At 35.3% G+C, this 17,105-nt stretch overlaps 1 protein-coding gene across 2 annotated transcripts in view; it reads left to right on the forward strand.

Moving 5' to 3' along the window:
* The window catches only part of Gabra1 (gamma-aminobutyric acid type A receptor subunit alpha1), a 51,668-nt gene that overhangs the window by 13,213 nt on the left and 21,350 nt on the right, over positions 1 to 17,105 (forward strand). For both annotated transcript variants that reach the window (XM_047556831.1, XM_047556832.1), the window contains exons 4-6: positions 5,807 to 5,874; positions 10,849 to 11,069; positions 13,481 to 13,563. In XM_047556831.1, coding sequence (XP_047412787.1) covers positions 5,807 to 5,874; positions 10,849 to 11,069; positions 13,481 to 13,563 — 372 coding nt within the window. The remainder of the gene's footprint in view (positions 1 to 5,806; positions 5,875 to 10,848; positions 11,070 to 13,480; positions 13,564 to 17,105) is intronic.

The following is a 17,105-nucleotide window of genomic DNA, read 5'->3' on the forward strand; positions in this document are numbered from 1 at the left end:
GATTTTGAGATAAATTTTATTATGATGACTAGTTTGTTTGGCATCCATGTAGTGTCTTTCTCTAAGAATTAATAGAGTAGCTTAAAGGAGGCAATAGATCTTCATAAGTTATGGGTCCTTGGAACCTGGTCTAGTGAATATTACTCTGAGTTCCTTAATAGAGAGCATTTCCAGTGAAAATATGACCAGTGCCACATTGAACAAATTGTTGTCATAAGTATTGTTAATAAATATCAACTACAATTCTGCCCTCTTTGTTTTCCATTCCACTTCTTTATTACAGTCTCACCATCCATTATCTACATAGTTTCATCTGTCTTTCTAAACTGCAAGTAACATCACGTTACTTCAGTACCCAAAGCCTTCCTACGGCATAAGAATAAAGGTCAGTGGCTTTCTGAAATATACAAGACTCTTCAAATGTGGTCCCACTTACCTCAAGAGCATCGTCTTGTACCATGATCATTAGAACCACCAGGCTCCAGATATGCCCCACCTTCTCTTTCTTAAACATGACACATTTATTCTCACCAAAGATCCTTTGTCTTGATTTTTCCTCTTCAATGCTATTCCTAGATCTGGCCATGAATGACTTTTTCTCATCTCTCAGATCTGTTTCAGGACATTCTTTCAGAACACTTTAAAATGATCTGAATTTAATTAGGATAACTTGTGTTTGTGGGTCTATGTATAACTGTATTTAAAATAATACCATTTTGAATCCATCTATCTACCTACTTACCTACCGACCTAGTCTAGCGAAAATATGTTTTCCCTAAAAAAAACTCTGAGGTATGCTAGAGAAGGAGCATATTCACCTTCATTCATCGTTATATTGCTGTGACTTAGCATTGTGCCTAGCTGGAACATAGAAAATCCTAAGTAAACATTAGTTGACTAAATTAACTCACCCAACAAATACTTCTCAAAGTGTTTTTGGCATTGCAATCTTATTTAACCTTCACACTGATGCTATTTATTTGACTGTATAGGTATTTCTTTATTCAAAGAGTTAGAAAATAGATTCAGAGAGATTATAGGATTGTTCCTAAAAATCATGCAGCTTGTTCTCAAGGGAAATCAGAGTTAAAACCTGAGTACTTAGAGTCTTAATCCAATGTGCTTACTACTTACTTTAATATACTGCTTTTCTCATTTATACCTCTGATACTAATCATCTTTCTGAATTATCACTTCAAAACATCTGTTATTTTAATACTTATCAGCAGGATATCAACGTTGTAGGAAATTCCCAGTAAAAACAGATCTGCTATCTTAAATACATAATTTACAGTATTTGAACATATTTATACATATGCTTGTATGTATGTGCATATACATATATAGCATTGAATGGGTGTGCTTGTTTAAGGACTAAATTTTATTTATTTATCTTCAGATACTTCACACATTAATTTATTATTTTGAGCTATTTTCAACAGTTTTAATAGCAATCATCATCATTATTATGATCCTATTTTGTATAACTCTATTCCATATTTTTCCCCTGACAACTTGAATATATGTGTACTTTTATACTTGATCTGTCAGCTTTCATTTATTCTGGACATGGAAAGATTATTATGAAGAAAATATCATTGAAAAAATTATTTGATGGATAAGCTCTTTGAATGTTTTTTTTATCCAATTTATTTTACTGATATCCATTTTCAGAGAATTTCCTAGTTATATAAAGGGGTTCCGTTATATATTGATTTAACTGGGTCTATAATTATTTTTCCTAATTTTCATTTGAATTTCCTGACTCATGTTATATGCTCTTAAATAGAATACATCAAAGCACAAAAATATGTTGACTTTTCATCATGTGATTTACAAAAAGGTTTTGGGTACCTTTCAGGTATTTCTAATAACATAGACTCTGGTGCTTAGTCAAATATTTCTGGTATTAAGAAAACATGACTTTGATTCTAATGTTCATTAACAGATAGAGATCTGATAGGTATTAGATAGATGATAGATATTCTGTGGGAATCTGCTTGAGGGTAGCTCTTGGAGAGAAGTGAATTTCTCCAGCACTTGGGCAAAGGAGGGTTCCTGAACAAATTCTGTAGACCTCAACCACAGTGTATAGTACATGAACATTCTCCTTTTAGGCCTGGTCCTGGGCTTAAGAAGGTCTTAATTTCAAATCACCATTTCTTTGCCAGGAAGAGGAGTTACCCATACCACTGTGAGATTTTGCTGAAATTCATTCACAATGCTCTCCGGAACATTTGCATTTCCTATCTTGAAACATTCTCCTATCTTGAAACAGAATGACCTCACAGAGCACTCAGGGAATTCCTGGTATATTCAGGGATTTACTTTGACCAAAGCAACCTACTCCTTGTCATTGTAATTATATTGGGCTAAATGGAGACGTGGTTTGAGGAAAATCATAAAGTATAGATTTGAATGAAAAGTAGGTTTATTCATTATTATTAATTTATTTATTTACCCAGAAATATTTTTATTTTTTTTCACATCTTTCTGAGTTTTCTAAACTTACACTAAGACTTTTTTGTTTTTTACCAAAATGGTGATGTATTAATTGTCCTCAAATTTACCATAAAACTTTGGTAACATTTTAGAGTTGCATCCCCAAATAACTTGGTGAAACAGATAAACAAAACTGATGATAATTACTTAAAAATAATTTCTAAAGATGCTAATGTTGAATCCTCCACAGGAAATAGGTAATAAGCAGAGTTTTCCAGCTATGGAAACCTGTTCCATTGAACATTCACTGTAAACAGCTGATAAAAAAAAAAATCAAAGAAAATTGTTTGGGTATGTAGCAAGGGAAATACATTAGAAGGGAAAGTGTGGAAAGCGGTTCCTCTCTTCTGTAATGATCCTGCCCTCGCAGGAACAGGACTGTGTGCAGAGCCTTTTTTACTTTGTTTCTTTCCCTCTATATACCCTCCCTCATCCCGCCCACTTAGTAGCTGACTGGTCACTGCAGTCCCTCACAGGCATCCTTCAGTTCTCTGACACAGATTTTTTTTTTTTTTTTTAATGTTTGGAAGAGAAAGAAAAACATAGAGAACAGGGATGCATCTATGATTAGAGTCCTTGGTGAGAAAGTCATTTCAGAGACTTGTGATGTAGGGGCTCCAGGTCAGAGTACTTGCCTTGGAATATTGTAAAGGTGAGTTTTGGAATAGCTCAGATGCAGGTGGCTGGTATGAAATCAGATGAAGTATCTGAAGACGATGAACCAGTGTGGTAAATAAATTTTGGGCCAAGGATAGAAAAAAAAAATGAAAAAAAAAATGTAGTTATAGTCATTTATGTAAATTGCTTTCCACTTATGCCTAATCTCTGTATGGCACAGTAACAATTATGCATGGCAGTAAATGTTTCTAAACTTAACCATGTTCCATGTCCTGTTTGGTTCAATAATCTTTATAAATAGTCTTTTAGTTTGTTGCTTTTGTAGCATGGTCATCTATTAAGAATCTAAAAACAATGGAGGAAAAATGACCCCTATATTTGCTAAATGGACACTTCACTTCTTCAGGGCACTTTTTTATGCAAAATAATACAAAACAGTTGCTCTAAAGCACCTACTGGGCCAATTTTTTTTAAAAACTAGCTATCCCAGGGCATTTCTTTATAGTGTAGAACTATGCTCTCTACTACACTCAAGAAATAGACAATAGGGAAGATTTCCAAGAGAGCTGCCTCAGGCAGCCAAGCGTGTAAGTTTGCAGATAGGATCAATAGGTATGCTTTAAATTATCATGCATCTCAAAAAACAAATAAAATGAAAAGAATGGACAAAATTTTGATTCCATCCATGTCACTAAGTGCCATAAGTTATTTACTTTTGTTTTATAATCAGGAAACAGCAACTAAACCTTGGAAGCAAAATGAGGTTGAGTCAACTATAAAAATAGTAAAACAGGAACATTCGATCATATCAAGACATGTCAGATGATAATTTAGACATCAGTTCTCCTACTGCACTGTTTCAGAAGCATCTAATTGCATTTAATTGATTTATAAATGATAAGAAGCAAACTTATTTCCAACAAGGGACAGACTTGGCATAAAAGAATTGAGCATGCAAATATGCCCACGTGATTATTTGTTGTCATGTTTTTGTTCTTTTTCATATTATTATATCAAAGAATATCCAGTGATGGCTCTTTCGCTTGATCCACAAATTAAAATGATGAAAGTGAAAAGAAAAAAATGAGCTTATTTAATATGATATAGTCTAGCTTTCATGAGTAGGAGGCATAGATTTTCTTTGTTTTTTTTTTTAATTGAAAAGTGTTCCTGATATTTTAATATAATGTAAGCTCTTGATGGAGTCTTAAGAAATAAAGATGTTTTTACTAAGGATACGTGGTAGTGAAGTTAAAAAAAAATTGTGGTGAGAGAAAGTGTGGTATTGAGAGAGGAGTCCATTTTGATAGAGAGCGGTGTCTAGTGGGGAAATGCTGGAGGAGACAAGAACAAGGACCTTATGAGGACAGAGCTGAGACTTGCTGAGACAACTGTGCCTCTCAACCCAAGCACAGTTGCTGAAGCACGTTGAAGTTGAAGTTGGAAGTGAGTTCTAAATACACAACTCTACTTTCTTTGTCACAAGCTATGTCTTTGAATTGTTTAAAGGGTAAATCCCAGATAACTCCTGTGTCAAGGGTTTATTTGAACATTTTGAGCCAATGATATTTTTTGCAAAAAAAGAACAACAAAGAAAACATTAGTCCATTATTGAAGGGAATATCTCCAACTCCAAATAGTTTTATCAATTGAAATATGCATAATGTGTAGCATATGACATGACCTCTTTGCTAGGAATTTATGCTGAAAGTCTTAACTATTCACAAGTTAATTGAAGGAGACAGACCAGCTTTTAATTTTCAAGGGAATTTATTTTTGCATTTAAAGGATCATGTTTTTAATATTCTGTGCCAGAGATACAAAGATACTGACAAATGCACTGCTTAAGATACTAGACTGTTATTTCTCAGAGCTAAGGTGAAAATGACACAGACGTATTTCTCATTCTCACCCCTCAACAAATTGTTTCCTTTTCTTCAAGTAACATTTTTTCAGTTTCTTGATAAGTGACTGTATTTCTTTGACAATGTCTGTGTTGAGTTGTCACAGAACTACAGCAAATATGTTTTATTGGTTGATATATATGTCCTCAGAGGCCAATATAATAAAATTACATTGAACATGAAACAGAATGCATTAAATGAATTTTTTCTATGCCATAATGTGTTCTACTTATCCTAAAAATTGAAAATATTTACATAGGTTTTCATATTTTTCCCAGGGAGGAATTTGGATAATTCAGTTAAGATTTAGTGCAAGAAAGCAATCAATCATTTATAAAACATTCTCTTGAGAGCTTGAAGAGTTAAGAAAGCTTGCCAAAACATAGAATATACTTCCCAAGAGTAGCCTATATACTTGGAGGATCTGTCTAGTTGTGTAAAAATATTTAAGCTTATGGCATACTCCTATGCTAGTGTAATGTCAAGTGGTTTAGTATCATTTAGGCACCTATCTCCTTTATTGAAGAATTCATTAGGAAGCAGCTGAGTTCTCCATAAAGTCTGCCTCCCAATGTGGCATATTTGGGCTCTATTCTCCATTGAACATATTAACTGTGAAATTTCATGTGTAAGCAGTAAATTATCAGGACTACACAGTGGACCAATTTTAGAAAGAGCTAATCAAAGCCAATAAATTTCCCATTTGGGTGTGAGTATGTGGTGGTGAGATCTAATAAGGGCTGTTGATAGACACTCACTGGCCCAATTTCCTGCTTCATCAGAGCGTGTAACCGAAGTGAAGACTGACATCTTCGTCACCAGTTTCGGACCAGTTTCAGACCACGATATGGTAAGTGACACTGCATCTTCCATATATTTTAAATTTAAGTTTGGGAAAAAAGAATTGACTAAGTACTTATGGAGCAACCTGAAAAAGCTTGAATATTTCTTTGTGCCCCCTTTTGTCTCTATGTATATAATATCTAATATTGTGTGTGTGTGTATTATATACGGCCATTTTCTTCCCAGATCAGTACTATTTATGTGGTTCTTAACCACGTTCTTCTTCCTTTTCCTCCAACCCTGGGACGACTACTTTGTCTTGGTTTGTGTTCTGGAAGCCATGTGCGAGTTCTCTTTCACTTTAGTTAAGGTGCCATGTTGACTCCAAGGATATTGTGATTTTCAGGTAGCTAGTAATGTTTATGGAATAACCATTGATATTGTAATTTCTGAATTATTTTTTGGCTCTAAAGAGAAAACAGTTGAGTGAATATTTGACCAGGATTAGGCAGAGAAATAGTTAAAATAAAATATACTAATGTTAACTACTCTGCTTCTTTGCTAAAAAGGTTCACCAAATTATTACTCAAAGTGCAAATAAAATGAAGGTATACCTGTCCTCTCTCTTCCCAATTCAAATAAATTAACATGCATTTCTAGCCCATCTGATAGGAGGTGGTAAATCAGTAAAACATTGCAGATGTTATATAATATTCTAAATTCACACCGGCCAAGCTTCTATGTAAGTAAAGCATCATAGAGGCCAAGAAGAGATACCATTATGACTATTTTAAAGATACATTAACAGAACTTATTTTCTTAAATGCCTTTTTGTTAGTGTTTAGTGTAAAAATCTTTCGATTTCAAAGTAGCTCAGAGTGAGTCAGGACAAAAGTTACAGAATTATTCAGGTCAAATTCAAACCCTTCTAGCTGTATTCCACGTAATCCACAAAAGATTTTGTCGTTACTTCCTCACCTGTTAACAATATTAACTGTTTGCTTTCTATGAGGCAATCAGTCTTGTAGGCTGGTAGGGAAGGTTCTAGGATTCAGACTGGCAGAATTCAAATCTCACCACCACCAGCAGCGTGTCCTTGGGCAAATTGCTTAAGCATCTAAGGCTTCTCTCAAATGAGATTTTTTTTTCTTCTTAGAATAAATGCACAGAATAGGATTTTTGGTACAACAGCAGCCCTATGGTTATTTTGAACATTTCATATTTGTCCTTTGGTCAAACATCAGATAGGAATAAGTTTCAAAGCCAGGGTCTACTGCCTAAAACTTGTGAATCAGACCATGTTTGATTTGTGCTTTCAAAGGATCAAATTGGCCATAGGTCTGCCACTGATTGACTAAGTGACTAGTGGAAATTGTACCTGATCACCTTGCTTCAGGAGATCAATCTTTTAAGCCGTTTTATGGAAGAATTGTGCATTAAAAAAAAAAAAAAAGTATGATTTAGAGGCAATCAAAGTTAGAAGGTAGAATGACAAAGCCATTTTTCAAAACAGGAAAAGCTTTGTAGGACTTAAACTGAGAACTAATAAAATACCTAATTAATAACAGTAGCCACAATAGCATTTACCATTAGAGAATGCTCACAATACCTTAGACACTATGCAAAAGCTTTACAAATCATGTTTCATCTGATTCTTATTGCAAACGGTTTATCTAAATATTAATCATATTCACATTTTCTAGAGAAGGAAAGTGACCCATTAGCTAACTGTGGCAACTAGATTCCAGCCTATCCTTCCCTATGGGCGGCATGGTTCCCAAGGCATCTGACTTCATCTGGAATAGAAAACAAAATTAGGACAACTCCTTAACTTGATTTTAAAAATCATTAATTGGCCATCAAGCAGCACATTCCCAGGGCACTAGGTTCTGACAGAAATATCCAGGCAGCACAATCATAGAGTCTTGTTTTCCATAGTGCTTAAAATGTATGAAGTCAAAGCACACACAGATGGTAATAAATGGTACAAGTGATAACAGTTCCACACAATATTTATTTAGGAACATAGCGGATGTTTTGTCCCAGATCTTCAGAATAAGGCTCACATTCTCCAGGGACCTGCTTTATTGAATGGAGTAACTCAGATTTTTCACTTGGATGGTATGGTCTGAAACCCTGAAACTTGAAGAAAAAATTTTTTCAGCAGAGTTTCCTATATGTTCAGACTCTTTTCATGGAGTTCCTTCTTTTGCATGCTGCTTTAGTTTGGCATGGTCATGATCACCTTCTCATTTTCCTCAGAATCTCTGCTCTACAACTTAAAAAAAAAAAAAAAAAAAGACCCATTTTTGCATTCCCACCCTCATAGAAATCTAATTTAAACACAAATTTGTGTTGAAAAAATAATAAAATGAGACAAAGAATAATTTCTAACATCTACTATGGGTTTCCTATGTTCTAGAAATTCGTACAAGTTGTTCACAAATAGGAACTCACTTCTTACAATAGTCAAGTTAATTTTTCCCACTTTCATAGGTTAGATCATGGAGACTTAGTTGGGCTACAAATTTCCTGGAGATAACTTAGCCAGCAGGTTTAAAATTTATATTCATAACAACTAATTTTATAGATCTGCACCACTCCTCCTTCTTATTCCAAGTTCTGAAGAAAGGGGTCTGCCTATCTTGGTCCAGATGCCTATTCTTAAGCTAATGAATTCTCACCATAGGAGTAAGGTTCTGCTATATAAATAGCTACTGGGAGCCACCTTCTGCTGCCATGACAATCATGCAGAGGTAGTTCTTAGAAAATGGGAAGCTAAATATTTATACTCTTGCTTAGGCAGGAGCTGATCACCGTCACCAGATTTAATTTCAGTTTTCAATTCTACTGTTAATACAGTGGAAAATGGAAATCAACCTTAGCTAGTTAGTGTGCATTTGTGACTGGTACAATATTTGAAGACAGCCTATGTGAAATGAATTTGGAGGATTTCATTGTCTGCCACTGTCTGCCACTAACACAGGTGATCAAGCAAGGCTGGCTATTAACATGATAAACATGAAAACATTAGGCTTTTGGCAAATCTTGATATAATTTTCTTTATTTGGGAGGGAATCATTGCACTTGGGATATATCTTGAAAATTTGTTAAAAACTCTATTTTAAATTTATTTAATCTTTAATATTTAATTTATTAAAAAAATTCTCCTTGGAGCTAGCAAACAAATGAACCAAAATGTTAAGGTTCGTGGGAATATGGCCCACTTAGACATACTAGGAATTTTGATTTACAAGTGGCCATTCCCTCTGTTGTTGACAAGCCTGAAGAAGTTCAGTCGGATACATGGAACTTATGTGACTAGGTTGTGAGTAATATAAATATCCTCCTATATCTATTCCTACTTCACAAGGAGAACATGCTGAACCCAGACTAGAGATTCAGCCACCTTTTTTCCAGGATAAATGCTGCTTCCCTGTATCACTTCCTGGTATATAATTCAGTCTCTTTCCCCATTTTTCTCCTCATGAAAAATACCATTGTACGCCCATCCTACTCCTCCATGTGTTTCTCTGACAGCACTGAGCCTAAATCGTTCTCCCTCTGCTGAATTTAGCAATGCTTAAGAGTGTTTGCTGGTAAGTAAATCCTATCTTGTATCACAGTGGCTTTCATCTGACACTTCTAGACACAGTAAAACCTAACCAGCAAACAAGGTAACTTGCCCACGTCAACAGAACAGAATCAGGTTATGTGTTCTTCTTTGTCTCAGTCAACTACTATCCCTCCTGTTATTGCATCATAGGCCATTTGCCACTTATTGTGAGTTATTTGATCAGTAAGGGCTGAGCAATATCAAACATGTGCCAAAATGATAATCTCCCAGTCTTTGCCCAGTCTTGCTTACATCCTGGGAAAAAAAGACAGGTGGTTAAATTTGTGCACAAAATGACTAAAGACACACATTATGTATTTTGTACATCCTAAAGATGATATGTGTAAGATTTGAAGAACAGCTGCTTACAGATGCTTTGGGGCTTAGAGGATTAGGAAAATGTAAGATGGTGCTTTCAAGTTAGTCCTCCTTCTGATTTTGAGCATGATAAGATTAATGGAGAATGTGGTGATCTTTATTTCCAACCATTGAGTTCCAAATTTAGTACCAGTGTAGCAAGAACCGCAAGGAAGATGAATGTTACTCTTTTCAATTTTAGGAACTGGTAAGTCAAATTGCTTGTTTTCAGATTAGCAGATGTTTGTCTCTGGGTATTGCCATAAGGAATGCTGTGTTTATTCAAATAAATAGATTCCCTGGCTGTGAATGATGATGAGCTTCACACATTTTTCATGTGACTTAGACACATGTACAATCACAAACATACACTCACACACCCCCACATACTCTGTATTCTTCTTCTGTTTTTGGGTCGGGGGCAGATCCAAATTACCAGTGGAAATGAATTCCTATTTTCATAATCTTCTTCATTGTGTAGGACAATAGGAGAATTGGAAGTCTATATACATAGAATTGGAAGTTTATATATATACGATCTGTGAAAAAGAAAGCATTTACCTAGCCAGAGAAAAGATGGGATCTTCACACCTAAGTTAGATTCACGATTGACAGATTTGGGTGTGACAAAGAGACCATGGGAATCCCCCTTTATCTGTATGGGGATTTATCTGTATGACTTTATCTGTATGGCTGGAAATATTTAATTTAAATATTTTCCTACACATATCTTCTAGCATAAGATTGTTTTTCAACAGTCTTGTGTTCTATTCTTTCAGTGTTGGCCTAGTGGGGCAGGGTTAACTTCTTTTCATGTATCTCAAGAGATAACTGGAAACATTTTCCTATTACGAAGAAAAATGTCATGTATTATAGATATTTTTAAAAAATTGTTACACCAACCAGTGATTCGCCTGACACTAATACGTACGTACTGCCACCAATTTACTAAAACATCATCTAGCTCATATTTGCCTTCCAAAGTTAGAAGAATTATGCATTGTTTGTCAGATATTTGCATTGCAAATCACAGCACAGTAAACTCTGCCATTTTTCAAAATTACCTAGGAATATACAATAGATGTGTTTTTCCGTCAAAGCTGGAAGGACGAGAGATTAAAATTTAAAGGACCCATGACAGTTCTTCGGTTAAACAACCTAATGGCAAGTAAGATCTGGACTCCAGACACCTTTTTTCACAACGGAAAGAAGTCTGTGGCCCATAACATGACAATGCCTAATAAACTCCTGCGGATCACAGAGGATGGCACCTTACTGTACACAATGAGGTGAGCCCAATAGCACTCTAGCCTTGACCCTCTCTGCATTTCCCTTCCAAGTACAGCAACCCCCAAGCTGAGGGGTGACAGTGGAACACGGCTTTTCTAGTTTTCCAATCTTAAAAATTACTCTCCTGTGAAATCTTAGTCTGCTGAAACATTACGGAAGCATTAACATGTTCAAACAATGATTACATAAAATGAGAAAAAATGTTTGCTGTGTGTTAGACAATACAAAAAAAACAATGTATCTCTTCGACCTTCTCTAATTCTATATGTGGAACTTCATTTTCCCACTAAAACTTCATGAATTTCAACTGTTCAGTCAGGTCTGAATTAAATTTCCAAAAGTTATCTGATGGTGTCTATTCGAAATCTTTCTACTTAAAAGAACAAAAAAACAGAAATAGGAAAAATTTTAAAATTTTTAAAAGAAAATAAAAATTCATGTGGAAATGTGTTCATGGAGTAGTACATGAATTTTCAAATGGTATTAGTGCATGGATATTCTTGATTTTGCTTAAGCTGAAGACTATATATACACATATTTCTGGTATATAAACATTTCTCCCTTTTCAAGATGATTGCAAAAGTCAGCCTCTAGAATGTGCTCAATACGTTTACGGTTGAAAGAAGAAAGCATGGATCAAAAGAAGTTTGGAATATTTTAAAGAAATATCTTAAAGAAATACTTTAAAGGAAAATAAGAGGTGTTTAAGAATATTCCCAATTTATGGGAAATTTTGAATTTTCCATAGTTCATTTCCAGATGACTTGTTAGAATGATATTTTCAAAGACCTGGCGACACCAGGTAACTCAGACTGTCCAGTTATTCCTTTAGTATAAAACAGTAATAGAGGCAAAATTCTCAATTTAGTGGGTTGCATTCAGCATGGGAATAGAGTGATAATTTTCTCTTGGAGAGAACTGCTGCCAGAATACCTGCATTTTCAAACATAAACACCCAAATGAAAAAGAAAAAAATTGCTTCAAAAGCCATTTAGGTATTGGACCCAACTATCACAGTATAATACAACTTCAGAATAAACATCAAAACCAAACAAAACACCAAAACCTAAATATGTTTGAAATGTGAAATGCTCCTTGGTTAAAAAGACAAACAACAACAAAACAAACAAACGAACAAACAAAAACCTGCACTTGCTTTGGAACCTAAATCTAGTGTTCACTCCTCCCAGGAAGCAATTTTCTAGGCAGGGATTTGCAATACCAACTAGTTTATGATAACTGTTTTCTGGTGGATGTTAAGTTCTTCATCAATAACCAGCATATTACAAACCATCTCCTAAATTTCTCACCACCTTTGGTAACATGTTCCTGCTTTAGCAGTTTGATTTAAGAATGCAATTTAGTCATTAACTTATTCTTTTCATATTTGCTGTAATCAGTGTTATGCTCACTTAATAATTTCACTGGCTATAAAGCCAGCCTACCACATTTTTTAGTGACATAATAATATGGGTAATAAAACCTTGCTAAAATCATATAAAGAAAATGAATATAAATTCCTTCATAATTCTACAAATGGAGAGCAAATATATTTCAGTGGATTCTTTCCTCAACATCCTTTTTTTATAAAACATGAATAGAAATCAGTTCCCCAGAACATCCCAGGGACTAAGGAGAAGTGCAGCAGAGACCTGGCTCCAACTAGGTGGTGGATTTTTAATAAGAATAACTGGCTGGAATACAATGATGTCATGTAGAAATTCTCAGGAAGACTTTAATCTCAGTCTCACCAAGCTGAGGACACTTCCTCCTTCCCCCAATCCGTCTTTGTTTTATGCATTTGATAACAATTAGGGTAGAAGACAGAGCTTCGTTTAGGACAGGAGAATTTTTCTGCTCTTTCTTGCCATTGATATCTTCTTCTCAACCCATGACGAATTAGTATTTATGCATGTATTTTTTAAGTTTTATTTATTTTTTATTGGCACACAATAATTACATATCTTAGGGTTTTTTTTGTAATGTTGCAAAGCACATTCACACTGCGTGATAATCAAATGTGAGTAATTGGTATACCCATAACCTCATTATGCAAATATGTATCTGTTCATATCTACTTTAATTCCTAAAAGTTTTGCTGTAGCCAGTAGATTATTGGATGATATGTTATTTGGGAAACATGGGCAATGCTTGCTCATTGCATAAAACCAAGTATTGCCTATTTTCTCAAAGCAAACAAACAAAAACTGGACAGAATTCAGTCATTGTTATAAATAATTGTTTTTGCATGTTAGCTTACAAACAAGTCAGCATGATATGTAGTTCATGCCTGTCTCTCTCTTGTTTTATTCAAATCTCTGCTTCTGTTAATAACATCTTGCTCTAATTGTCTGGGGGCATCTAATCTACAGGTCTTTTGCTTGTGCCTTTCTTTCCCTTAATTCCTCAGGCTGACCGTGAGAGCCGAATGCCCAATGCATTTGGAGGACTTCCCTATGGACGCCCATGCCTGCCCATTAAAATTTGGAAGCTGTGAGTACATTTACCTCACATTTTATTTACTCTTACAAGAGACCTAAGACTTTATCAAGAAACCTCCAATTATTTATGTCTGTTAGAGAGACACAAAGGCATCAAGAAACTTCCAAAAGCAACATGCTGCAAATGCTTCCTATAAGTAGTATTCTCTGTGTGTTTTTTAAGTTTCATTTTATTTTTGATTGACACGTACTAATCATATATATTTAGTGGGCTTACTGTGATGTCTCAGTGCACATACACAGTGTGTAAAAATCAATCAGGGACATTAGGATACCCCCCACCTCATAATGCAATTCTTTATTTGCTTTCATCTACTTTAATTCTCAAAAGTTTTGCTATAGTTAGGTGGACTGGTGGATAACTTGTCTAATACTATATCAGGGCAATTCTCTGTCTAGTAGACTACAAAGTATAGATTAGGCTATTGAGTGGAAGAATTCTATTTTTGTTGAAGAGGTATTCTTGAATAAAGAGTGGAGTAAGAGGCTTGTACCTGGCGGATAACATTTTCCTTCCAGTAATCAGAGATTATTGCATACTTTGTATATCATTACTGGCGTCATCTGATCTTAAGAATAATTGCAAGTTGGAAATAATGTTAGCCAGCAAAAAAATGAAGCTTGCCCCTTATGGAGATTTCTAGAAAATAATTTATTCTTCTAGTTCTTAAATCTTTCCTGATCAGTTGGGACATTGCATAGCATTCATGAATGTGCTTATGCTTTTGAATGGTCTTCTAGATACAGCTCGTTCATGATGACTTTCTGGGCTCCTAGTGTTTGGATAGACTTAGGTGCATCTCAGAGAGGCCAAGAGAACAGTGGCCTGGAGACCTTGGTTCTGCGGTCCTCTCTCTGCCCTTTTGCTTTTGACCAGCATGTGCACATGAATTGAGAGTTCCTGATGTCCTGCAAAGGTGTTGCCTACAAGGACTGAGTCCACTCCTGGGATACCTAACCAGCTTTGTGTTCTCACTAGACAGGCATCGGAACCATTATTTTGGTGAAGATATGATTCACGAAGAAAAATAGCAGTCTTGCAGGAAGACAGCCTACCAAGGACCTTCATGGTCCTAGCAGCACTAGGCATGGAGAGAAAATGTTCTCTATTTATAAAACTCATTCTGTACAGAAAATTAAGGATAATCCGCCTCAAAAATCATCAGCTAATCAGGCTGTTGGTGATAACTTCTTTCTCCCCACAGTTTTCTCAATTTAACATACATTTTAATCAGGGGCTAGTACGTGTTATCCTGAATACCAGTTCCATTTTTAACAATGATAATATATAGTATGGGTTACCTGCATGCCAGGTAGTGTATTAAATGTCTGAACATTCATAAACTTACTAGTCCATAACATAGCATTGTTGTTAGGAACATTACTTGTGGTAGTTTTCCTAAGGCTGTACTGATATATCCCTAATATACCATAGATGTACTGATATAGTAGAATAGCTAACACTGTCCCCATTTATCTTTAGCAGTATCCTAATTTGGGTAATGAATTGCATATTTTTTACATTAGTCAGGATTTTTGTCAGCAGTAAGGATAGCTGAAGAAAAGCATTTATATATTTATACAAGATTATGAAGGCGAGTTATTATTGGTTGATTGCTGGTTATTTCAGCATCATAACAAAGCTGACGTGTTATGATGTCCTCAGATATTTGTTCTCATCACAAGATGGCTGCTGAAACTCTGGCCTTTGTGTCTGCTTTCAAAAATAAGGGGAAGAGGCAGTAAAGCTAAGAAAAGACCAGGTTTTGTGTGAAAAACATTAAAGTTTTTCATAAAATCCTAAGAGGCATTACTCACATCTCAATAGTCAAATGTTCATCACATTGCCAATGGTATTTGCAAAGGAGATTGGGAAGAAAATATTTTTTATTTGGGCACATTTTTATCCTGAAAAATATTGAAGGTGTTTTAGGTAAAAGAAAATGGATGTGTAGAAAATAGTGTATCACATAGAAAAACTGATGTTAAAGAAAAACATGCCACCGTCTCCACCTCAGTGCCTTTGCACATGCTCATCTCTCTGCTTGGGTTACTCTTCTTTTGGTACTTATCATGGCTGACTTCTTCTGTCTGCCCACATCTCAGTATAAATGTCATCTCCTAAAGCCTTCCCTGATGACTTTATAGGTACTTACCCACAGCCTCATCAGTCTTCTTGATCCCAACACACATTTATTTATCATGGCATTAATTATTAGTTTTATTTATTGGTTGATACTTTTTATTGTCTGAAGACTGCAAACTTCATGAGATCAGGATATATATTACTCAGCATTTCCTAGTGCAGAGGGTAATAAAATGTAGCTATGCAATACATGTTTATTGAATGGGTAACGATTACAGTAACCAGACTTTAAATGCTACTTCAATATTTGAACCTAAGAAAAGAGAAAAGATGTGTGAGGTACTAAACTAAAACAGAGACTGACATTGAAACAGGCTCAGATGATCTTGCTTAGTGGGAGAATGCACCATGACTAGTTTTCATTGATTGCCCTATTAAAATTATATGGAAAGAAAACCAGTCACAGTGGTGCACACCTGTAATCCCAGCAACTTCGGAGGCTGAGGTAGGAGGATCATAATTTTGAGGCCAGCCTCAGCAACTTAGCAAGGCCCTAAGTAACTTAGTAAGACACTATCTCAAAATAAAACATAGAAAGATCTAGGAACATGACTCAGTCGTAAAACATCACTGGGTTTAACCCCAAGTACCAATAAGAAGAAGAAGAAATGAGAAGTCAGTGGGGAACAATTTCCCTCCACAACTACATCAGCATCCCTGTGACAACGCATGACAAATCACTATTGCTTATAGCAGCGTCATATAATAGCAAGAGGTTAATTTGTTGTGAAGAGACTTTAGATCTAGAACTGGCTTCTTCAAAAATGACATGACCACCAACTATCCTTTCTTGGCTTATGAAAATACATATGCAGCTTTGGCCCTAGAAAAATCTTCAAAACAACAGTGGAGTAGAATGAATGGCATCCTCTTCAGTTTTCTCAATAAACATGATATACCCTGACGTAGGTCATTTAACATTCTGTGCCTCAGTTTACCACCTGTATAATGCGATGAAATTGCATGACCTTTGAGGTTGTTCCAAGTTGAGTATTCAATCGTCCTATGCCACCATCAACCAAGAATGTCTTCTTAGGTAAGAGAACGAGAATGTATACTAGAAAAACATTGCACTGAACGTAGCTCCCTCCAAATTGTACGAAATATGTTCCATCTCAAACGAGTGCGCTCTGCCCTCTTCTAAGAGATTTAAAAATAATAAAGAAAACGTTATACCCTTCTGACAGATGCATCCTTCCTATTACCTACAGTACCAGTGTCTAGTCCAGCGAGGACCCTTAAAAAGTAGAAAAGTTAGGAAGGACAGATTCCAAATTCTGCATTTTTCACCTTGATCTTTCTCGGAAACAGCTAAACTAATTTTCCTTAAACTTACAGGGAAAAAAATTGTTTAAAGAGATACATATTTGCACATTGATCCAGAAATA

The sequence above is a fragment of the Sciurus carolinensis genome, chromosome 6 (genome assembly GCF_902686445.1).
Source record: "Sciurus carolinensis chromosome 6, mSciCar1.2, whole genome shotgun sequence".
Taxonomy (NCBI): Eukaryota; Metazoa; Chordata; class Mammalia; order Rodentia; family Sciuridae; genus Sciurus; species Sciurus carolinensis.